Below are 24,177 nucleotides of genomic sequence, written 5' to 3'. Positions count from 1 at the left end.
AAACTACTGAATATTTTACCATAATTCCAGATTGGCAGGAAAATATAACGGCTTGGTTTGCACATCATGATAAACTATGGGTTATTAGCATTGGCCAAACTTCCTGGCTATCAGATAAGAGCTCACATTGCTGTGGTCCTCCCTATCCTTTTAACTCAGCATGGCATAGCAGCAAAGTCAAGGTTTGATTTAACATGTCATCTGAATCTAGGTTCATGGTTAAGGTTTCTCCTCCTTAACCATGGCCTGTAACCATAGGACAAACCTTGGGTACAGATCATGGTTAACAACAACCCTGGCTTCAAACGATAGGTTAATTTTTGTAGTGTACACCAGTTTGTATGTGGAAAATCACATTTATCCTGATCTTTTTCTTTCCTCCCTTTATCCAAGCCAAACTTCTTTGCATGCATATGCAGAGTGAAGTGGTAAGTGCTAACCCTTACTAGGGTAAATTTATGAAAAACATAAAAAGGTGGGGACGATTCAGACAGGATTCCATGCCAGCACCTGGCTGTCAAGTGGTTGGTTTTGCTAAAGCAGGCATAGTCTATTCTGCGAACTGGCTTGCCATCTTTCCTCACCCCCACCATGGAGAGGATCTGCTGCTTTTAATTGGCTAATTAAACAATCTAGGGCCTTTTTAAGCTGGGGGGGGTATTATTTTTGCTTGCTACTATGTTATGCATTTTTGTGCTTTTATATTGTAAACCACCAAGTGATCATCAGGGGAAGGGCAGGATATAAATTTATAATTAATAATTATAATAAATACTTGACGTAGGCCTGTCAGATAGTCAACAGGCGGAAATTCCCATCTCTTCACTGCATCCCCAGATGAGAAAATGCTGCACCTTTCAAATATTTCACCTGCTGGGTGCATTAGAGCATGTGCAATGTGTGCGCTTTTTACAATAGCCATATTTCTGGATAAGGCTCTAGAGGGAGAGGAATTTCTGTCCCTCCTCCCGGTTTTCTCCTTCCACATTTTGGTGGTCAAAAGAGACTCAGCATCTCCTGCGCTTCTCTTTCTTCATTACAGCCGAGAAGGAAAGGGGAAGAAGCGTCTCTGACAACCACCCTGGCAGTCCAGCCCCTTCTGAGGCGTTACAACCACGACGTATGGACTGGCAAAGCGCGAGGATACGGCTTCAGGGGTCGTCTACGCGCATGCTCCGACGAACGGGCGCCGAACCACGCGCGGCCGCCGTTGCTGTCGATGGGGCTCAGCGAACCCTCCGCGTGGCAACGCGATAGCCAGGCGCGCGCGGGTGGGGTGGGGGGCTTCTTTGAAGCGGAGGGCGGGCGGGGCGGCGCACCCTCCTCCTACTGACTCACCTTGGAGACTGAGCACGTGCTCATAGCTGCGGCTCCAGCCCGCTCAACATGCAGCGGCCAAACTCCACGAACGGGACTCGAGCCTCCCTTCCCGCCACTTCCGGGACCTGATTTGTAGTCTTCCTTTCCCCCCTCTCTCTGAGAATGGTACGAGCCGGTCTAGTTTGTGCCCCTCCCAGTCATGTGACTCCCTCACTCCGCCATAGCCGGGCTAGAGATAGAGAGGAAGGGAGGGGGCGGGGACGAATCTTTCGCTCCTGCCCTGCCGGACAGAAAGTGGTACAATCCGATTGGCGGCGGGAGCCGAGTGGCTCCTCCCCCTCCCAAGAGCCGAGTCCACGGCAGGGGGTGGAGGGCGCGCTATGGCGGCATGTCGATTTCGGAGGAGCATTGCTGCTCAGGTACCACTCCCCCTTCATTCTGCAGCCAGGGTGTCGGCTTTCGCCCAGCCCCGGCTCCTCGCCTTGGTTCCTGGTTCCTCCTTGCTACAGCGTTCCTGGAAAGGTTGCTGGGATTGAAGAATGCAGCGGTTGCATAAGATTGACTGCAGAGAGCAATTAGCTATAAGGATAGCAGCTCGCTAACTCCCCCCCACACACACTCTGGTGAAAGATGGACAAGTTGGGGGGCGGGACACTTGGTCTCAGAAGTCGTGCGCCTTGACTTTGTCCTAACTAATACGGATCATTTGTTTTCAATCTAGCTTTCACATATTCTGGAGACGCCGCCAGAAAACTTGATTAAGTCAATATATGCTGTTCCAGTGTCAAGAAAAGGGTAGTTATTTCTAATTTATATTCTAATTATTTTAATTTCTTAAAATCTCTTTGCCATGGTAAGACAAGATGATGACTAAAAGTCAGGATGCTGCTAATATTTCAGTTAGCCATTGTTTATAATTTAGGAATTTTTAAATAGAATTGTTATAATTCTTTTAGTATTCAAAAGAAATCCAGTACAAATAAACATTAGCTATTTTGATATGAAGGGTGATAAGAGGAATGACAAAGACGGATTTGACTCCGTATGGTCTCAATTTATCATTTATTAACACTAGCACAGTATTCTCCCTTTCATCACAGTTGCAGCAGCCACTATGGAGAAATTATCTTAATGCTTTAGATTAATGTATAGCTTGTAGATGTGAGCTGAATCTGTAATGTAAAAGGTTTTCAAAGTTTTCTTGGATACCATGTGGATGGTGGCATACAATGCCTAACATCTGTACGTGTATTTGTCTTGGAAGACCACTCCCTGTGTTTGGTAATTGTATTGTAAAGTGTGCAAATAAATAAAGGTATTTATGCCAGAATGCAGTAATAAAATAAAAGCTCCCCCCCCTTAATTTCTTGCTTCTTTTTATTCATCCCCTAGGCAGGCGTGTGATTTCCAACTCGCTGTGAGTTCTGTGCTGGATGCTAGCTCCAGCAATTACTCAAAGTCAGATATTCAGCTTGAAGCCCAGAAGCTGGCAAAGAAGGTATGCGGAGATCTACTTACTGTAATGTGTTTATTCAATTAAAAACAGGGCAGCATAGCCCCAGGGTGGGAAGCTTGTGGTCCTTCAGATGTTGCTACATAACAACATCCATCATTACTCACCATACAGACTGGGGCTGATGGGAGGTGGAGTCCAACCATCTGGTGGGCCTAAGGTTTTCTTTTTTTAAAAAAAGCAATTTGTATTAATTTCCCCACAAAAGGCTATACAAAATCCTGTACAATATAGTATTACCAAAACAGGATCTAATGACAATACCGTGGTACCTCGGGTTAAGAACTTTGCTTCAGGATGAGAACAGAAATTGTCCAGTGGTGGTGCGGCAGCAGCAGGAGGCCCCATTAGCTAAAGTGGTGCTTCAGGATAAGAACAGTTTCAGGTTAAGTACAGACCTTCGGAACGAATTAAGTACTTAACCTGAGGTACCACTGTATAAAGGTAAAGGGACCCCTGACCATTAGGTCCAGTCATGACCGACTCTGGGGTTGCGGCACTCATCTCGCTTTATTGGCCGAGGGAGCCAGCGTACAGCTTCCGAGTCATGTGGACAGCATGACTAAGCCGCTTCTGGCAAACCAGAGCAGTGCACGGAAACACCGTTTACCTTCCCGCCGGAGCGGTACCTATTTATCTACTTGCACTTTGACGTGCTTTCGAAGTGCTAGGTTGGCAGAGCAGTGTATACGTAGTCCATATACAGCTATAGATCACGGTTGAACAAAAGCAGATATAAAACCAAAATAAATAAATCATAGGTATGTGAATGCATGGAAGGTAGAGACTGGGATTATTTATATAGCATAGACATAATGGTTAAACAGGCACAGAGGTTGTTCGTCCCTGATATAGCCTGAAGCAGTGGTTTTCAACCAGTGTGCTGTGGCACCCTGGGGTGCCTTGAATGATGGTCAGGAGTGCTGCAGGCAACACTGGCATTCATCCTTCTTTCCTTGCCCCCCCCCTCCTTTGATGCCCTCTCACTTCTCTGCCTCCCAAAGGCTTGCACGGCTGTTTGTTGCAGCAGCTCTGGCTATAAGCTCCCCAGGCGAATGGTGCCTCTGGGGCTGGTCACGGGGTGCTGGTTGCCAGAAGCTGAGGTGGCCTTGGAGTAAGCGGGCGAGGGAGTCCAGTCATCCAGTCCTTGCTGTTGGGAATGGAGTCTGGACAGACAAGTCCCAGGTGGCTGTGGGGCAGTGTGAGGAGGCACCTCTCTTTGGGGCAGGGGCAGTAGCAGCAGCGGCTGCCTGGCAGACTCCCGAGGAGAAGAGAGAGGAGAGGAGACTGAGGGAACACTCCACAAGGGAGAGGGTGAGAGGCTGCCAGCTCTGCAGGCAAGGGGTGACATAACAGGGCTCCTGAGCCCCACTGGGGTGCCGCAGAAAGAATATAGTTGGTCAACGGAGCCATGGACTCAAAAAGGTTGGAAACCTCTGGCCTAAAGGCTGGTTCCTGTGTTCTCTTTTCCTCCCTGTGCTTCTACTGCACATATGGGGAGTGGGCAGGAAAATGGTTGCTTGCCTTCACCTTTGTAGGCTGCAAATGATCAGGTGTGGGATACTGCAGCCCCACAAGTCATGCAGCTCAGATTATGTCTGCCTCTTCCATGTTAACATCAGTGACTGTCTTCTGGGCGGCGCTCTACAAAGGTTTTAAGATCACCAATTTTTATATAAAATTGTAATCTGGAAAGCAGTCGCTTTACTAATGCTCTACTCCTGAACATTCTTGTACTGTGTGTGTTAACTGTGGGGCCCTAAGCTGTTAACTGTGTGTGTGTGTGTGTGTGTGTGTGTGACATGTTTAAACGTACTGTATAGCTTAAGCAACTTATACAAATTCTATGTCGGGTTGGAAGTCTAAACTTTTAATTGTAAGGCTCATTAGCAAATGACATGTAATGGGTGCTAAAAAGCACCATCTGCTGGTAGTGTTCGCAGTGTTAGTTGTGTAAAGGACATGCCATTCTCATCATTCAGCAGCAGTGAAAAACAACATAAAGTAGTTCTGAAATCTCTCAAAATAGAATTAAGATCTACCTGTATGGGATAATACTGATAACAAAGCAGCGTCAGCTGTGCCACTCATTGATTGTGTAATCCACTGTTGTCAATGTGTTTTCATTTTAGTTAAAATGTGATCCAGTGGTGAGTGAAATCAGCGCAGGTGAAGGAACGGTAAACTTCACAATAAATCGAGAGTTATTAGCAAAGGTAAGACCCAGTATATATAAGCAGTGAAAATGCTATTGGATATAAATGGGGGGGGGGATCTAAGTCAAGGCTTATGGTTGCAGTGTGGATACTACTCTAGAGCATTTAGATTGTAAACGTATACATGTATTCTTAGAAGTAAGTCCCATTATGAGAGCCAGTGTGGTGTAGCAGTTAGTGTTGATCTAAGACCTGGGAGACCAGTTCTAATCCCCACTCAGCCATGAAGCTCACTTGGTAATTTTGGGTCAATCACTGTACCTTCAGCTTAGCCTACTTCACAAGGTTGTTGTGAGGATAAAATGAGGAGGAGAACATTTGTGTAAATAAAGACTGTAACCGTCAACATACAACTTTCCTTGAGGAAAGTTGGGAGATAAATGTAAATTTTTTTTATTATTATTTTCAGTGGGGCTTAATACCTTGTATGTTGACAGTTACAGTCTTTATTTACACAAATGTTTGTTCCAAGCCAGGTAACAAAATAAAAACAACTGAAATACAATAAAAACGGGGGGGGGGGGGAGTGAAGCATACAACTAACACAGCAAACTTAAAACCACAACAGTCCATTTGGTTTTCATTTTACTAAGCTAAAAGCTGGGGGAAAAGAAATTTAGTTAGCGTTTATTTGAATGAGGTGTTTAATGCCCGAAGCACTGAAATATGCTGCAAAACAAACTGCCTTTCCCAGTTCACCAAAGGAGGGCACAGGAAACTAAACCGGAAGGCAGAATCCAAAGTAAGCTCTGGCTGCTGCCAATCTTCGAAGCCCACCACAGGTATTTGATAACATTGTGTGGTGTCACAGATGCTTGGAGATTCAAAGCTGCTGGAGCTCTGGCCTCTTAAAATGAGCAGGCCTGATTTCAAAGCAAAGCTTTAGTATAGATAGGGGTGTGGTAAAATTCTGAGAATCAGCAGTTCTCTGGGTAGTGGATCACACACTTGGTGAAACACTTCTCAAGTGAGAAACAACCGCTCCTTTTATTGTGCAATCCTGTATGTGTCTGCTTGAAAGCAAGGCCCATCGAGTTCCAAGGTAAGCGTGTGATCTTAACTTGGCTACTGCCTAGCAGAGCTTTACAGAACAGCAGGGTCTCTGCCACACGCACAGCCCTGTTGAGACTCCTGGCCAGGGGCAGGGCGACACTTTCCCAGCCTGGGGTTGGTGCAGCAATTGGGCCTGGATTCCATTTTCAGACAAGTATTGTCTTCCAAAGCACCCCACATCAATCCTACTAAATTGATGCAAACCTCGGGCTTACAAGCCAAGAAGACGATACATGAGGGGAGACAAATGGCAGGAAAAGGACAGTTTGACAGTACTAGTGTCAAGTGGTGAGTTGAAGTTCTGAAGTTAGCTGCTGTTGAGGTTAGACCTGTAAGTGGGAGATGTGTGCTTGGTGGTTTATAGTTTTAACATGCTTGAAGTTTACTTTCAGGTGGAACTGATTGCTTTTTTGTGAAAGGGATATCAACCTGTTTCTGAAATTCTTATTGATGAATGCCTTTCTTTGTATACATATTTTGCCTTCTAAGACAGTGTTGCAGCAAGTGTTTGAGGATGGCTCCAAGTATGGGATAAAGAGTGAACTTTTCTCAGGATTGCCAAAAAGAAAAATCCTGATTGAGTTTAGGTGAGTTCATAGGCACAATCATGTACATGTTTACTCAATGCAGATTACAGCTTCAGTTATTTTGAAGCATATTTCTAAAATGCCTTGGGAGTCTGCAGTCTGGTTACACAAATATATTTGGCTTATGGATCAACATAGATTCACTGGACAGAGTCTGGTTTTGTTTGCTTCTTTCGTTTCCATATACTATGATGCTTGACTCAGTTTTTTTAGTCATCTTCTTGCTCCTTTCTCCAAAGTGATGGCTCTGGTTTGTGTCCCACTGTGGCCTGGGAAATATCTAGCTTGATCTATGTAGACTGGTAGTTTGGTGGTCTTTCCGTATCAACGATGACATTTGATAGTTTAAATTCTATTAGGGGATTGTGTTCTTCCATGCTTACAGGTTTTCAAACATGTTAAATACTGTATTTTTCGTTCTATAAGATGCACCAGACCATAAGAAGCACCTAGTTTTTGGAGGAGGAAAACAAGAAAAAAAAATATTCTAAATCTCAGAAGCCAGAACAACAAGAGGGATCGCTGCGAAGCGAAAGCAGTGATCCCTCTTGCTGTTCTGGCTTCTGGGATAGTTGCGCAGCCTGCATTCGCTCCATAAGACGCACACACATTTCCCCTTACTTTTTAGGAGGGAAAAAGTGAGTCTTATAGAGCAAAAAATACGGTACTCTCCTGTAGCATACCTGCTACATCCTCCCTTCCTCTCAACTCAGCTATGACACTAACATTTTCCCATTCAGTAAAATATATGAAAGAACACGTGCATGAAGAGTATATGAATGAGCTATGGATTAGCATATAAATCTCTGAAGGTAATGGGTTGTAGCCATTGCAGTGCTATCAGTTTTCTATTTGCACAGTGAGAATTCTTCCTCTCCTCCCTTGTGTGTCTCTAAAATATGCTCTTGCGGGTTCCCCAACTCTCTGGAGCACATTTTGAGGCTGTGTGGGGACCTGCAGGTGGCAGGAGAGGAAGGGGAAGTTCTGTCGCACGCATAAGAAGTCTGTCGTGCAAAGGGAACTGCTAAAGTACATTTAGTTCTCGAGTAACAAAAAAGCTGCCAGTGCATTTTGGAATGGGGTTTTCTCCCAGGATCCTACTCTGTGGCTTTGCTTTTACTTTAATAGGTTGTTTTTGGGGATTACCATGCCAGTTGTATTTTCATTTTCATTTTTCATTGTGTGGGGTAAACATTAAAACCGTTTTGTTTGGGAGATGGTGCCGTGAGGACTGAGCATGTGTGTCTGCACATATGCCTTTTGCGGACAAGGGGGAAAAGAAACTTCAAATGGTAACTGTTGTTGTTTCTTGCAGTTCCCCCAACATTGCAAAGAAGTTTCATGTGGGTCATTTGCGCTCTACAATAATAGGTAAGGTAGCTGATGCTCTATGTTCTATGCTCATGTGGCTGGCCTGCTTGCCGTGGGCGTTTCCACCCCATCCTCCCAACTTGTGGTGTCACCATAATAGGCTCCCAACACTGCTCTGGCTTATATGACATGGGTGTTAATTTTGTTTAAACCTATCTTCGGGGTGGGTGGGTGTGTATAATTGTAAGCACTTCTTAGCTCTTTTAATGGTCTGCTTATGAATTGCCTTGAGACAGGTAATAGGCAATCAGTTAATCAATAATCCTTATGTTGCGCTATGCGGTTCTCTCCCTTTGTAATGTAGGCATTCATAAGGAATTTGAGTCTCTCTGCAATAGCGAAATCAAAGGTCAGCCATAGGAAAAGTCAGTCAAGGCAGGATTGAGACAGGCACTTAACAAAACAAGTTAAGACATTTATTGTAAAAAAAAACTTGTGACATAGACCAGAGAGAATTTCTGTATCATCATGGGGGGAATAAGCTGAGTTAGAATGACTTTTCCCAGCTTTGGATTCCTGTACACAACACAGAGGGGAGGGGACAAATTCACAGAGGATGCAGTAACAGGTGGGTCACAACTTGGTGATACGGATACATGACCTCCTTTTGAGTGCAGCTAGGGAAGAATTGCAACTCTGGATGGAGTCCAGTGAGATCACACTGAGATTCCATGTTTAATGAGAAACCGTTGCTGCACAAGGATGGCATACTTGAGATTCTCTTTCAGCTGTTATGCTCATTGCCTTCCAAGTTTAACCTCCTTGTGCCTTTTTTACCTATTTGTAACATGGGAGTAATAACATTTACACAGATTAGAGGCGTCAAGTTACTGTGTTTCTGGGATGAACGGAACACAATGAAAATAGGGAGGCTCTTTTAACATTGAATTAAATGTGTAGAAGAAATAGTGTTTCTGGAACAGCGCATTCAGACTATTTAGAGATCCAGCAGGAAACTGTCCTTATAGAGTCATTATTTTTGTTGGCTGTCACGGAGAAAAGCAGAGTGTGGGTTACATATAACTGAGTGTTTGGGGATGAAGTGTGCTGCAGGGATCAATAATTGTCACATTCTGTTTTCAGGAAATTTCATAGCAAATATCAAAGAAGCAACGGGACATCATGTTACAAGAGTAAATTACCTTGGAGATTGGGGCATGCAGTTTGGTAAGTAACCCCCCCCCCCCTTTCTCATTCAGGATATGTATAGTGCAGGGGTGGGGAACCCTTTTCAGTCCACTTGTTGCATTCCCTTGTGGGCGACCTTTGCGGGAGTGGGCAGGCGCATGCCAGTCTTGGTGGGAGCCAGAGGCAAAAGTCAGTGGAGCCATGAACGTGGCGCTTCACTTCACACAATAGGCTGTATTCCAGCCATGCAGAAATTCAGAGGATTTTACATTCACAAACCTCCAACCTCTAGTCAGGCAGGAAAAGGGCATTGGAGCAGTCCAGAGACATGTTCCATCTTGGCAAACACAAAACAAAACAAAAAAAAAACACCTGAAAGGAGGTTTTAGAGCAGGAGCAGTGAGGGATGTGGCCTTGGGAGAGAGTTCTAGGAGCCTGAAAGAGAGTCCTGGAAGGTTATACATCTGTACCTTGGTTTTTGAACAGCTTAATTCTTGAACATTTTGGCTCCCGAACGCCGCAAACCCAGAAGTGAGTGTTGCAGTTTGCGGTGAACTATTTTTGGAAGCCAAATGTCCGGCGGGGCTTCCAATTGGCTGCAGGATCTGCGCTTTGGTTTCCAAACATTATGGAAGTCGAATGGACTTCCGGAACAGATTCTGTTCGACTTCCAAGGTACAACTGTATTCAAACTCTAAGCCTGAGGATCTCTGTACTGAGGCAGCTGGTGAGTGGTGAGGAGGAGCGCTGTGACCTGGCCTCCCACCAGCAGTGTGACATAGGGATTTATTGTGAGGTGCAACACAGGTGCTGGCAACCACTATGCTCTTGGCTATTCTACCCTTGATATTTGCTTAACAGGTTGGTAAGATTCTATTGCAGAAAAGTAGTCAAAAAATACTGTGTCATTAATTTGCAGTTCATGCAGTTATTTTGTTAACAAATACTGTATTGGCTACAATAACACAGGTTTGTTGGGAGCTGGCTTCCAGCAGTTTGGCTCTGAAGAAAAACTAAAATCTAATCCTTTGCAGCATCTTTTTGAGGTACGTTAATCCACAATTAAATAGTCTGAAAAAGCTTGAATCTGAAAGAGTGAGGTTAATCAGAGTGCATGCTCCAAAGTGAAGATGAAATGTGGTTTTTAAATTGTGTATGTGTGTGTTTGCTTGTTGTACACTGCTTATTTTTAAGTGAAATTGCAGTATATAAGTATTTTATTTATAAAAAAGTAATTGAGCCTTAAAATACTGTTTATTTTCACATTACGTTTATTTAATTTTATACCACCATTCCTCTGGAGGCATACATAACTAGGGTTTCTGGAAAGATGGAATGACTATTAACAAATCTCTAGCACAGACATGCCCTCTTTTAACTGAGCACCTGTGTGGAATGAATGCTACAAGCATCTGATAGCTTTTTAATAGTGGTACTGTTTATTTGACAGTGTTTTAGATAACCTTGTTGGACAATTCAGACTCTGTTTTATCTTGAAGCTTCCTTTATACTGACTCGAACCATTCATTTCTTTAGCATGGCAGTTCTCCAAGGTCTCATGCCAGATATATTTCCCTTCTTCCTGAGATCACTGGCACTGAGTCAGGATCACCAGGGATTGAACTTGGGACCATCTCGGTACAAAGCTGTGCTTCACCACTGCCTTATGTCCCTTTCCTAGTTGGAGAGAGTTCTCCGAGTTATTACTGACCCATATTTTTCATTCGTTTCCTTTAGGTTTATGTACAGGCCAATAAAGCATCAGAAGAGGAGGAAAACATTAAAAAGCTGGCGCAAGATTTCTTTAGAAGATTGGAGGCACGTGAAGAACAAGCCGTGTCATTGTGGCAACATTTTAGAGACATTAGCATTGACGACTATGCCCGGATGTACAAGGTGCTAACTCGGGTCCATTTTTTCTGGTATTTATATATCCCTAGCAGCCTCACATCTGGTATTGCTTGGGAATTCTAAGAAGCACACAAAAAATCAGTATGGTTTCAAAAGTTCAGTTCGCCACCTTGATTCCGAATGACGCACTTACAGAAATTAAGGTCGTCTTTGTCTCATGGTAACACTGTTTTCCTTTCGTCCTGGTGGGGCCATTCAGCGCCTGGGCGTGTGCTTTGATGAATATTCTGGAGAATCATTCTACCAGGAGAAAAGCCAAGAAGTCTTAAAGATGCTGGACGTGAAAGGACTCCTTAAGAAAACTCAGTACGAACAGGTTCTTCTGTTTACAGCTTTTGAACCATCTGCCATCCTCACCTCTCCTGCTTGTCTGAACTTTGGGTTTTTGGGGCAGAACAACTAATGTAAATTTTACCTTTGTACGGTAGGCTAATTTCTACACCCATTCACACACCCCTCTGTGTCCTCCATCCAGGCAAGCAAAAGGTGTTATCATGGTTCAAGTGCACATTCTAGCCAGGCACAAGCAGTTAGCAAAACAAAGCCAGAGAGGAATGTGGCCTGGGGAGAGTTTTGAGGGCCAGATGGAGAGGTGCATTTGGCCCCTGGCCTCAGTTTCCCTGCCCATGCTTTGTGCGGGGAAGGACCATGTATTGAATTGATACTGATATTCATAACAAAGTGAAAAGTTTGCTCTAGGTTGTTAGGGTTGGCAGTCTGCAGGCAGGTGAGAATGGGAAGGGTGAAGGTAATGTAAACGTGATGGATTCATTATTATTTCTATTTAATTTATCAGTCTCTTGTAAAAAAATGCAGCTTCTAAAAACAATTTAAAACCAGAGATGATTTTTTTTTAAAGCCAACAATACAAAAGGCATAGAATGCTCATCTAACAATGAATTAATGAGAACAAAGTCCTAAAGATCAGCACCACCACAGAGGGCAGTATTAATTAATTGAAGACCTGAGTAAACAGAAAAGTCTCATCCTGGTGCCTAAAAACTGACAGAGTGTGCCAAGCATATCTCCCTGGGAATAGCATTCCATAGAAAAGGCCCATTCTCATGTGACCACCCTCCATACTTCTCTTGTGTGGGGTGTACAGGATCTGGCCTGGTTCGTAGAGAGAGAAGCATAGACATTTGCCATATAGGTGATCAGTGAGGTGTGAGAGTGAGCTGGAGGGTACAGTAAAGTTGCTGAGGAAAGGGAGTAATCGCCTTCTTTTTGTGAAAAGTTCCTCTTGCCCTAATCATCCTTGTTTGAAAAGAACCTTAATTCTGGATAGTGGGGGGAGAGAGAATTACTGAGAAATAAGTGTGATTGTAGAATTGTGATCAGAAGCTGCAGTCCTAACCCCTGCACCTAGGAGGAAGCCTTGTTGAATTAAAGAGGACTTACTTTGGAGTACACTATGGTTAGAAGTGTGCTGTGAGATTGTGACTATTCATCTGTGTATCGCATATGGTTGCTTCATTGTTTTCTGTTTCTCCATTTCTCTAGAGAAGGAACAGGAGTAGTTTACCTATCGGAGAAGGGGGACCGTTCTGCTGTGATGCGGAGTGATGGAACCTCGCTCTACCTAACGAGGCAAGTGTTACTCTTTTTGCCTGATTGTTTAGCAGTAACTTTAATACAATAAAAACAAAAGCATAAAAGAATTTGGCAAAAAAAAAAAAACACCCCACCCAGAACTGTCACACATACTTGAAGCTCTGTGAAAGAAATAAAATAATAAAGAAGTTCTATAACCTAGGTGCTGCCGTAGAAATGGCCCAGCATTCTGATTCTATTGCAGAGCAATCCTATACGTATCCACTCCAAAGTAAGACTTGTTGAGTTAAATGGGGCGACAGCCTACATGGTGATATGCTTCTCAGTATAGAGTTGCAGCCAGCCTCATCCTCTGTTAGACGGACATGACAAAATATTGACCAGTGGCAAATCATAATCACAAAAGGATTAACAATGAGTTACCGTATTTTTCGCCCTACAGGGCGCACCGGCCCATAGGGCGCACCTGGTTATCGGGGGGGGGGGGGGAATCAAGGAAAAAAATATGACACCCCCCCCCCGCAGCTCTGGGACCAGCGGACAGGCTGCACACAGCCTGTGCGCTACTCCAAGACCTTCTCCCTGCTTTTGCAGGAGGTGGCGGAATTCCCCCATCTCCCGCAAAAGCCCACAGGAGGGAGAAGGGACTGACTCGGCCAGTCAGTCCCTTCTCCCTCCTTGGGGAAAAGCCCCCAAGAGTGATGCGCTCTTTAAAGGCTGCGCGGCTCCTGCAGGCTTTTCTAGGAGGTGGGGGAATTCCCGCTGCCCCCCCCAGCTTGTGGGGCTGGCGATGGGGGGAAGCGCTGCTTTCCCCCACCGCCAGCCTCAAAGAGCAGACTCTCCTGGCTTCAGCGAAAGCAACGCGAAGCCTCCGGAGTGCAGGCTTCGGAGGCTTCGCGTTGCTATCGCTGAAGCCAAGGAGCCTGCATTCGCCCCATAGGATGCACACACATTTCCCCTTCATTTTTGGAGGGGAAAAAGTGCGTCCTATAGGGCGAAAAATACGGTAAGTTAAAGTTTGTTTAATTTTGGAAAGTTTTGTTTGGTCTTATAGTCGTACCTTGGTTTTCAAACAGCTTAATTCTCGAACATTTTGGCTCCCGAACACCACAAACCCAGAAGTGAGTGCCCCGGTTTGCGAACTATCTTTGGAAGCTGAACATCTGACGGGGCTTCTGCGGCTTCCAGAAGCCAATCAGAAGCCGCGCTTTGGTTTCCGGATGTTTTGGAAGTCGAACGGACTTCTGGAATGGATTCCGTTCGACTACCGAGGTACGACTGTATTTGTATTTCTTTTCCAGAGATCTTGCTGCTGCTATAGACAGAGTGGAAAAAAGGAATCCTGACACTATGATATATGTGGTAAGTCTGGCTGTCCTGCAGAGTGGTGGGTGTACAGCAGGGCTGGCTAGCTCCCCAGCCCGTCAAACACATAATTCTGATTCGGCCCTCAAACCCCACTGACTTTGACAGCAGCAAAGGAAAGATAAATGAAAGTAGATATAGTGCTGGGGTGAGATTAGCTTGCGGGGCAGGGATGGAAGCTTCTGCTGGATCAGAGCTTTCCATCAATGGAGGGACGCCATTGGCTACAGCCCATAATCTCTGGTACAACCTGTGGCCTGAACAAATAAAAAGGTGACAAGCTTTCAAAGTTGTGAGGGTGGAGTTTTTCTGACACTTTTTGGGAGATGGGTGGTGGTCTCAAGACTGGATCTTCATCTCACATACCTGAGTGCTTTTCCAAAGGTTATGTTAGAAGATCATGTTCACAAATTTCATCCTCACTTCATCTCCATTATTTGTCCCACCTTGGATATGAACATTTCCACTTGTGTGTCTGTTTGAATGTACATTTAATGATTCTTTCTTTTTTCCCCTTCTCCAAGACAGATAAAAGCCAGATCCCTCATTTTCAACAGGTCTTCCAGATACTAAAATTAATGGGTTACCAATGGGCAGAAAGGTAAATGTGTACTTGCCTATCTATATCTATATATCTATAGCAGGGTTGCCATACGTCCTATATTCAACCCCCTTAAGCAGCACCCAGGCAGAAATTGCTGAAATGCCCAGGGATATCTGGACATATGGTATACGGTCCACGTCACTAGTAAAAGCTCAACAACTTTTCTATCCAGATTTTTGATTTTTGAAATATATGGCAACATATATATATATATATATATATATATATATATATATATATGCATGCGCGCACCTTCATGGCATACTAAGGCTTTGAAGGTGCCCTATTGGAGGAATTCAGTGTTGATTTCTTCTGATTGCTCAGTCAGTGCAAGCTTTTATGTTTGCCAGAAAGAATGATCTCCCTTCTCCTCCACCTCATGTTTGTACATGTGCCCAGATATTAAGAACTACAAAGTAATTTGTTTCTGGGCACAGTTGTGAATCCCAAAGTGCGCTGACATTTCTGTTCAGAAGGAATAACATTTTTAGTTTATGCACTTTGGAAAATGCCACTTTTTTCCCTTTAAGGTGATAAAATAAAACAACTGAAGTTTCTGGTCCCCTGTCCTCCTGCAGGTGCCAGCATGTGCCCTTTGGAAGAGTTCAAGGAATGAGGACTCGGAAAGGAGAAGTGGTTTTCCTTGACGATGTTTTGGATGAAGCTCGCTCCATGGTGATAGAACAAAGTGCTTCTGCAAAAAGTGAGCCGATCAGTCTCTCTTAATAACGTAATGCTTGTGCAAATGGAAACGCCTGCCTGGCCTTAGCATTTTTGTTGTGTCCTCCAAGTGCAACAAATGGTGCTTAACATTAGCTACAATTAGTTTCCGACAAGACAACTTCAACCCCTGCTTTCTAAGCTGACTTGTTAAAATTCCCTATAGGCATTGACCAGTGTGCCAGTTCAGATGGCACAGTGGCTTGCGGTTAACCAAAAACAGATGTGAAAACTTGTGAACTCCTTCTGTTACTTAAGCAGGAGGAGCATAAGGAATCTGCAAGCCCAGGAGAACGCTAGCCTCATATATGCTTCGCCAATCCACAGTTTAGTGTGACATTGAAATGCAGCCATTGACACTCTCCCCACCTCACCTTTTGTTATCTGTTTAGCAACCAAAGAACTGGACAACCCTCTTGAGACAGCTGAGAGGATTGGGCTCGCAGCATTTATCATTCAGGTCTGTTGATGCTGTTATCCTTTCATGACAAAATGTAAAGTGATGCTGTCAGGGTTTACAAGATGCTTGAATAATTTACCATTTCAGGACTTCAGGGGCCTCCTATTATCTGATTATCAGTTCAGCTGGGATCGTATTCTCCAGAGCCGAGGTGATACTGGTGTCTTCCTGCAGTACACACACGCCAGACTGCACAGGTAAGAAGTGCAGTTGAAAATAGCGAGAGTCTGGGTCAGGGTCTGTTGTTCCAAGAAAACCTCAGGGGGCCAACCCAAAGCCTTGGCCCACAACTAAAACAACTCTTTAGATCCCAGCCACTGTTTCTTAATCTTGGGATTTAGGATTCCCAATCTCCTCAAGTGCTTTTAGTTCGGTTTTAGCAATACTGTTCCATTGAGTACAATGAAAATATTCATGAAAAGGCAATGTGGCTCTTTTTCATTCAGTAAAATTGCGTAGACATTTTAGATGTTTAATATTTCTGTTGTCTTTTTCTCCACCCAGTTTAGAAGAGATGTGTGGAGCAGTCAATCAGGCGTCTCACATTAACGCTGCATGCCTACAAGATCCACAGGCTATTTCGCTAATTCAGCACCTTCTCAGGTATTCAGAATATAAGTTGCAAACTTCTGCTTGCTTGTTCACTTAGTTGCTTGCTTAATTGAGAGCTGAAGTTGCATTAGATACAATGGCTCCATTGTTTTATTAAACTAAAGCTTATTGTTATGTGTGAACCCTGCCCAGCATCTTAACTATGATTTCTTTACTGCCATGATCGGAAGTAATTACTGTTGGCATATAAACTTTAGTTTAATTAAGGCCTTCTGTTTTGTGTAAACCCAACAGCTGGAAAACAAAACATCCTTTTTTTGTGAGAAACAAGCCATGGTTTCCTTGATGACTCATGATTAACTTGTGATTTGTCGAGGCTGCAAACCAAGTTTTGGAGATTTTTAAAAATTTTATATAACCTGAGGCATTTTTTGACTGGAGAGGCAATTCATAAATAACATCAGAAAGAGGCAAACTGGCCTCAGGGGGATATAGCTTGGTGGCCAGTATAGGAAGGTGATAGAAAGAACTATACTATACTATACTATACTATACTATACTATACTATACTATACTATACTATACTATACTATACTATACTATACTATACTATACTATACTATACTATACTATACTGCTCAGACTGCGCATCATGTCTATTAGATTGTGAGACTCCAGGCACAGGCTACCTCATCCTTTAATATACCTACATTGCTTAGAAAATCACAGGTGCTCCATTAGTGTTAAATGAGAATAAGTATGGGAATATAGATGTGACCTGGGCGTATCCTAGCTATGATCAGATTCTGAAGTATGTGTCAGCTATTCTATTTATTCTCTTCAGGTATGATGAGATTCTTTACAAGTCTTCTCAAGATCTCCAGCCCAAGCATATTGTTGCCTATCTCCTTAAACTAAGGTAGGTGAGTGGGTGAGAGAAACGTCTTGCCCTTTGACAAGAATTCAGCCTACTTAAAAAAATAAGGCTTGATAAGGAATAGTTTGATGTAATTAAATTCACAGACCCTCATTCCAAACTTGAGGACGTTTAGGCTTTATTTAGAGCCAAATCTATACCTAGAACCTAAACTTGTGGTTCACTGAAGAATGAACTTCTTTAGATTGAACATTTGAGCATTGCTTCACATGTTAATACTGCATTTCCATTAATAATAATAATAATAATAATAATAATAAGCCTCATAAGAGAATGCATTCTGTGAATCAGGCTTGAAAACTTTGAAATGGGCCTTCTGTCAAGTGTTATTTCATTTCCCAGCCTTAATGAGCCACCCCTTTCTTTCTGGCACACTGTCCAGGAAACCCTGTACATATTCATAGAATTTGAATCTGCCTCAACTAGAAAAACCAGTTACTTTTAATGGTCTGTTAAGTCCATCATCTGAGTCTGATAGACATTTTGCCCCGAGGCACCTCATGAGCTGATTTCAGTCCAGTGACTGAGGCCAACAGTGCATAGCGTCAATAGAACTGAAATGTACATGACATTTCAAGCTTATTTGCTTTTATGGGGGTGAGGGGAAGACTCTGCAGAAGCCTCTTCAATATACTGCACAAGTATTAGCAGGCTCTTCATGTACAACTTCTGCAGGAGGGCTAGAGCTATGCATTAGTGACTGTTTCGTGCCATTGTATCAGTAATAACGTTAACTGTGGGAACCGCAAACAAATGTGTGGTGGTGTCCTTCCATTTCCCAGAATGCACAGTCTGGTTTTCCTATTCCCTCCCTGCAACAGTATTTTATGGCCGCTGAGCATCTTCAGTCAATGGTGGCTGTGTTGAGGTGCTCCCACCCCAGTTTTGTGCCCCCTAAAGTTGTGGGTTTGTTTTTGTTTCTACTTCAGCAAAGGTTTCCCTCATTTAAAAACAAGGGCAAAGATTTTTCCAAGCCTGCTGATTATTCCTTGTGGATTCAGAGATCCACAAGTATAATTTTTAAAAAATAAAATAAAAATGTATTGGTGGTATTCTTTGAGTGTATTCCTGTGCAAGTGTGGCAAGGCAATAGTTCCTCCAGGGAAGGATTGCAGTGCCCTGGGGATGGCGTTAAATCAGGGCTGAGGAACCTGTGGCCTTCCAGATGTTTCTGGAGTCCCAGCATCTCTGGCCATTAGCCACGCTGCCTGGAACTTATGTGAGCTTAGGAGTCAAGCAACCTCTGGGAAGCTACAGGTTCTTCCGGCTCCCTCCGTATTACAGCATGAGAAACATAGTGAGTAAATTATCAAATTCCAGTGGGCTATAAAAAGGTACAGTGGTACCTCAGGTTACATACGCTTCAGGTTACAGACTCCGCTAACCCAGAAGTAGTACCTCGGGTTAAGAACTTTGCTTCAGGATAAGAACAGAAACCGGGCTCCGGCGGCACAGCAGCAGCAGGAGGCCCCATTAGCTAAAGTGGTGCTTCAGGTTAAGAACAGTTTCAGGTTAAGAATGGACCTCCGGAACGAATTAAGTACATAACCTGAGGTACCACTGTATTGAGGAAAACGTGTGCAAACAGAAGAAACTCTTCCGATATTGGAGGAGTTGCTTCTCACATAATGTTGATCTTAATAGGTCAGAAAATGACTGTTCCATTGGCAGAAGGATCCAAACTGTGGTGGTTTCTCTGTCTGTTGGTAACCCTTGTGTTATAGAACTATGGTTACTCAACCTGCTCTTAAGTAAATTTCATTGGTAACAAAGCTGAATGGCAAGGTAAATAGGGGTGATCGGGCGTACTCTTTCACATCACCAAGTTGGATCACACACTTGACAAGGCCTATTGTGATGGAGCAGGGAGTGCCCAACCTTCCGAGCAACTCTGTTGCTTTCGTTTTCCCATTCATTAATGAAACGCTCATCCCTTCCCCCACCCGCAACCCCTTTTATTTTCAGAGAAACAGAAACCAACCTGACTGGGGAAATGCCCAGAGCTCGAATGGACAGGTCTAGCTTTTAAAACAGAGTAGATTATTTTCACAGTGGACTCCCAACCACCATGATTTGAGGGAGGGATGTTGAAGTAAATACCTAGGTCATGTTTTCTCTTGAGTTTGGGCTACGAGAGCAGCCTGCAAGTGCCAGAGTTAGGCAAATTGGGGTGGTTTGCAAAAGTCAGATCACCTAGCAGAATAGCCCCTGGATCTGTTTGCTTGAACTCTGACAAGTTTCTTACCCAGGGGACCTTCCTCATGTACCCAGTTTTCAAACTAATTGCTTCCTCCGCAAAAAGAAAGAAAGAAGGGATTGTGATGTCTATTTTTCCACTCCAAAATGGTTACAGTGGTGCCTCGCAAGACGAAAAGAATCCGTTCTGTGATTCTCTTCGTCTAGCGGTTTTTTCGTCTTGCGAAGCAAGCCCATTGATGGATTAGCGCTATTAGCAGCTTTTAGCGGCTTATCTGCTGATCGGATCAGCTGATAAGCGGCTTAGCGGCTTAGAAAAAGGGGGGGGGAGAGGAAAAACCCCGGAGGAACTCGCAAGACATTTTCGTCTTGCGAAGCAAGCCCATAGGAGATTCGTTTTGCGAAGCACCTCCAAAACGGAAAACTCTTTCGTCTAGCGAGTTTTCCATCTTGCGAGGCATTCGTCTTGCGGGGCACCACTGTACTTCCACCTTTACAGGAGAACTGCTTTATCTCTCTCTTGGAAATTTGGCAGGCTTCATCCCTCTCAAGTAGGAGCAACTAGGTTTGAAATTTGCATCCAATTCTGGCAGAGAATGAAAAAGTTTCAAACTTTTTAAAAAAAGTAACATCAAAGGTTCCCTGCATGGAAATGCATTAATTTCCATGATGCCTGATCCATTTGGTAGGTTTAATCCACTCTGAGGGGTCATTTGCTTGCAAATGTCATTCACTTATATGTGAGGAGTAAATAAAGTTATAGCAGTTTATAGATTTCCCAATGAGAGTGAATGGGGAGGTGGATAAAACAGAGTTTCATATCCAACGGATCAGATTTGGGCCCCTAAAATGGAATTGAATCAGAACAACACACAGCTGATCCAAACAGATTGGGTTGTTTAAAAACACTAGATGCAATGCAAATCTTGGGTTCACTGCACATCCCTAGCAAATGCCAGTAAGTTTAGATGCCACTGAGGGTTGCAGCTTTTAAAGAGTTTGTTTCATATCTCTGTTCCTGTTTCAGTCACTTAGCAGCTGTGGCTCACAAAATGCTACCTGTGAAAGGCAGTGTTCCGGAACTAGCAGAGGTAAAGTAAAAGAGATGCTATTTGAATAGAATGCGTTACTCGTGAGATGTGTTACAAAGAAGTACATTCTGGCAGTCTGTTGAAGGTTCGGGTATATATCAAACAAGCACCATATTTTTCACTCTATAAGACGCACCAGACCATAAGACGCACCTAGTTTTTGGAGGAGGAAAACAAGAAAAAAAAATATTCTGAATCCCAGAAGCCAGAACAGCAAGAGGGATCTGGCTTCTGGGATAGCCTCTTGCTGTCCTGGCTTATGGGATATGAAGGGAATGAAGGCTCCCTCTGCCCGGGAGAGGCTGCATGCGGCTATCCCATAAGCCAGGACAGCAAGCAAGATCGCAGCACAGCCTCTCCTGGGCAGCGGGAGGAAGGCTCCCCCAAGAGCCGTGCTCCCTTTAAAGAGCGCACGGAGTGTGTTTGCAGCTCTTGGGGGCTTTTCCCCGAGGAGGGAGAAGGGACTGACAGGCCGTGTCACGCTCCACGTGGCTCTTTAAAGGGAGCACTGAGCAGAGCCTCCCGCCTGCATTCGCTCCGTAAGACACACACACACACACACACACACACACACACACACACACACACATTTCCCCTTTTTAGGAAGGGAAAAGGGCGTCTTATAGAGCAAAAAATACGGTACATAATTTTTTGGGTTTAGTTTAAAATGTTTTCCTGCCCCATACTAATAATTGTGGGGGTGAGGAGATACATTGCTTAAATAAGCCATTTTCTGCAATTGCCACGTGTTTCTTTAAGCCTTCTCCTTAGCGTGGAGAATCTTTCCCATTTCGGTTAGACTTCAGCTTTCTCAGGCTTTTTGTAGCCAGAGACAATAAATCTACCCACTTCCCCCCTTATAGTGCCACTCAAAATACTGCCAATACTATAGATATGTGAACTGTTCTAAACAGAGGCAGAGTGAAAAGCAGTTTGGTTTGGTGTAGTTTTGTTTTTCCTTTTGAGATGATATAAACGGGGTTAGCGAGTTAATAAACTCGTACCAATCCTTGTTGGAAAAGACTATTTTCTGCTTGTCTTTATTCCCTATTTTGGCAGCACACCAAGGTAGTGCACCAAATCAAAACAGCGTTAAGACAAAAAACGTGTGGCACTAATGTTTGAGTTTACCTTTTAAAATAAGCTCCGGCTGCTTAATCAACTAAAAATACAGCTGCAGGCTTAACAGCGCAAAATTATATACCTACTCAGAAGCTTCAGTGAGCTCAGTAGGACTTACTCCCAAATAAGGTTGCAGTCTAAATAAATCCGTTTAGGCTGCAATACTACACACGACTGCTGGCAGTACGTCCCATTGTACTCAAAAGACGTGAGTGGACACATAATAGCGTTTGCACTGTTACTCGGGGCAAATTAATTAATCACAAACTTGGAGCAGATTTAACCTACCAGGTAGATTTCTTGCAACTGTGCTGAAAAGAAACTACTCCAATATATGTGGTCAATTCTTCCCTTCATCTGTCTTCAACTTGACAGCACCCACCAGAGCCTTCTGTCCACCTTTATTTGTGAAACATAAAAGCACATTGCCTTTGGTATATTTACTGATGTAGGCGAGGCAGGATGTAGGATATCCTTGTATTTCATCAAGAGGCCATTGTCCTGAAACAAGTATTTTCACTTTTTTCTTCCTGGTGTCATAGACCGCGTAGATCACTGGCTGGAGTAGCCTTCTGTACTGGTTGGGGTGCATAGAAGCGATAGTCCAAAACACCTGCAAGGGGAAGACTGAGCTAGGTGTATTAGGACCGCTTCATGTATTGTAATTTTAGATTAAGACTTCATCACTATGCATGAGCATGTCTTCCATGCAGGATTTCCACCGTCAGGGTGTGTGCATGCATATGTACTTCACATCATACGGTTCGTAGTGTATTTGCTGCCCTAAAAATACATTCACTGCAGAGAGGTAGGTAATGTTCAGCTGAAATAGCGTTCAACCTACTTCTTATTATGCATGGGGAACAAGGATACAAATATAGGTGTGTGTCTGTGAAACAGATATAGCAGACTTTCAGCATTACTAGGATTAAACTCTGGAAGAAACAGCTGTTGGTGCAAAGTGGGCATCTTAACATTTGTTGTTATTCTTTAGTAGTTTGTAATTCTGCTATGGTTGAACATGCACCAGACATTCAAGATTTACTGAATTAATTCTGTTTAAGGGAGCTATGGATAAAAATTGATTAGTGTCCTCCTCTTCCCCACCTTTTATTTTTCCAGGCAAGGCTCTGTTTGTTCCAGGCTGTTCGCTCCGTTCTGGCTAACGGAATGAAGCTTCTAGGAATCACACCTGTCAATAAAATGTAAAGAGAAGATCTCCTGCACTGCATATTCTAAACTATACGAGTGCTGAAGACTAGCTGTTATTCTGTCCTTGCTTCTCTATATTGCCTGGACCAGAGGTGGGAAATGTGTGGACTTTTAAGATGTCTTTGGACTCCCACCAACCCCAGACAATGGATCAGAGATTAAAGGAGTTGTAGTCTAGCAGTACCTAGAGACGAGATCATTGGACACAGACAGCATTAGCCACTGAAGAACGGATCCCATTCCCTTTTGCCATTGTATTATTTTGTCTGTATTATTCTTATGAGAAGAGCTAGTCCTTTCATTCTCACCCCTTTCTTCAAAATATGTCGTGGGGAGGAGGTTGCTGTCCTTGTAAAACAAATGTCGCAGTAAAATGTAAAAAAAAAAAAAAACACCCCACAGCAAATGCAAAAAACAGCTACAGCAAGTTCAGTGTACCTTGTGCACAATAAAGCAATCTTAAAATCTAAAGACCTTTCCATCTTTTTTTGTTTTAAGTGCCCAACAGAGCCAAGAAATGAAGTAAGTGCCTAGCCGCTGATAGGCCATTGATTCAAGCAGAGCAGAGTTGGGCAGTCTGCCACAGAGAAGGTCTAGGAGCAGCCCTCATGTCCCTGTACAATCCATCTTGCATAACTGGACAAGAACTACTGCATTAAGACTACTGGCGTAGAACAAAAAGGATTTATAGCATAACCCAAGGAACACAAGTTTGCTGTATGAATGTCAAGGTAAAAATTAAATATTCTAGCCCCTTAGATTGCCATGTCTAGAATTTAGGACCTCCTTTCCAGTCTTAGTTTCTCCACTTGAGAAGCTTACACACTCCTAATTGTTTAATTATCAACTTTACATCTTTACAAAGCTGCAGAAAAGCTAAATCAAAACACTTGTCCTTCATGAATTTCAGTGTTGGATTAAGTTGACAAAAATGAAAAACTACATCTAAGTAGCATTAAATACTGTCCCACCCCCATTAAGTTTTATTTGATGCAAGAACAAAGGGCTCAAACCCAAATGGCCTCTGCACTACCTAACTTGCACAAAAAATTAGAATATTAGATGTGCAACAAAAGCATAAGTATTACACAAAATGATATTAAAAAACCCAATCACAATAGAAAAAAATCCTCTTACGAGCAGCAGCTTCATTTTTTTCCTTCCTGCTTTCGCAGAGTGGATTCGGCAGATCAAAAGCTTAAAAGACATAGAATCCATTTCAGCTACACCTATGTTCACTTCAACAATCAGATGACAGCATTCTG

The 24,177-nt window shown here is 43.4% G+C and overlaps 2 protein-coding genes across 10 annotated transcripts in view; one reads left to right on the top strand and one right to left on the bottom strand.

Moving 5' to 3' along the window:
• The window catches only part of ORC3 (origin recognition complex subunit 3), a 34,869-nt gene extending 33,407 nt beyond the window's left edge, over positions 1-1,462 (bottom strand). For 2 of the 7 annotated variants that reach the window (XM_083497544.1, XM_083497545.1), the window contains exon 1: positions 1,339-1,462. In XM_083497544.1, coding sequence (XP_083353670.1) covers positions 1,339-1,362 — 24 coding nt within the window. In that variant the 5' untranslated portion in view covers positions 1,363-1,462. Of the gene's footprint in view, positions 1-775 lie in introns of all 7 variants that reach the window. The other 5 variants (XM_083497546.1, XM_083497548.1, XM_083497547.1 and 2 more) reach the window with 4 other exon arrangements.
• On the top strand, positions 1,349-23,383 carry RARS2 (arginyl-tRNA synthetase 2, mitochondrial). 3 transcript variants are annotated; one of them, XM_083497557.1, is made up of 20 exons: positions 1,349-1,485; positions 2,042-2,115; positions 2,713-2,818; positions 4,966-5,049; positions 6,592-6,689; positions 8,005-8,060; positions 9,144-9,227; positions 10,158-10,234; positions 10,926-11,084; positions 11,299-11,405; positions 12,603-12,689; positions 13,955-14,015; positions 14,543-14,619; positions 15,201-15,325; positions 15,735-15,802; positions 15,890-15,999; positions 16,307-16,405; positions 17,199-17,273; positions 20,515-20,578; positions 22,823-23,383. In XM_083497557.1, exons 1-20 carry the CDS (start codon positions 1,483-1,485, stop codon positions 22,907-22,909), a joined length of 1,701 nt encoding a protein of 566 aa, XP_083353683.1. In that variant the 5' UTR covers positions 1,349-1,482; the 3' UTR covers positions 22,910-23,383. The 3 variants fall into 3 exon arrangements, with proteins under 3 accessions (XP_083353683.1, XP_083353682.1, XP_083353684.1); XM_083497556.1 differs by lacking the exon at positions 1,349-1,485 and adding an exon at positions 1,533-1,739; XM_083497558.1 differs by lacking the exon at positions 1,349-1,485 and adding an exon at positions 1,683-1,739 and having other exon boundaries at positions 2,717-2,818.
• The last annotated feature ends 794 nt before the right edge of the window (positions 23,384-24,177 follow it).

Source organism: Podarcis liolepis (genome assembly GCF_965112155.1).
Source record: "Podarcis liolepis genome assembly, chromosome: 3".
In the NCBI taxonomy this organism is placed as follows: Eukaryota; Metazoa; Chordata; class Lepidosauria; order Squamata; family Lacertidae; genus Podarcis; species Podarcis liolepis.
The sequence above is the reverse complement of the archived record's forward strand: the minus strand, read 5'-3'. Positions and strand labels throughout refer to the sequence as shown.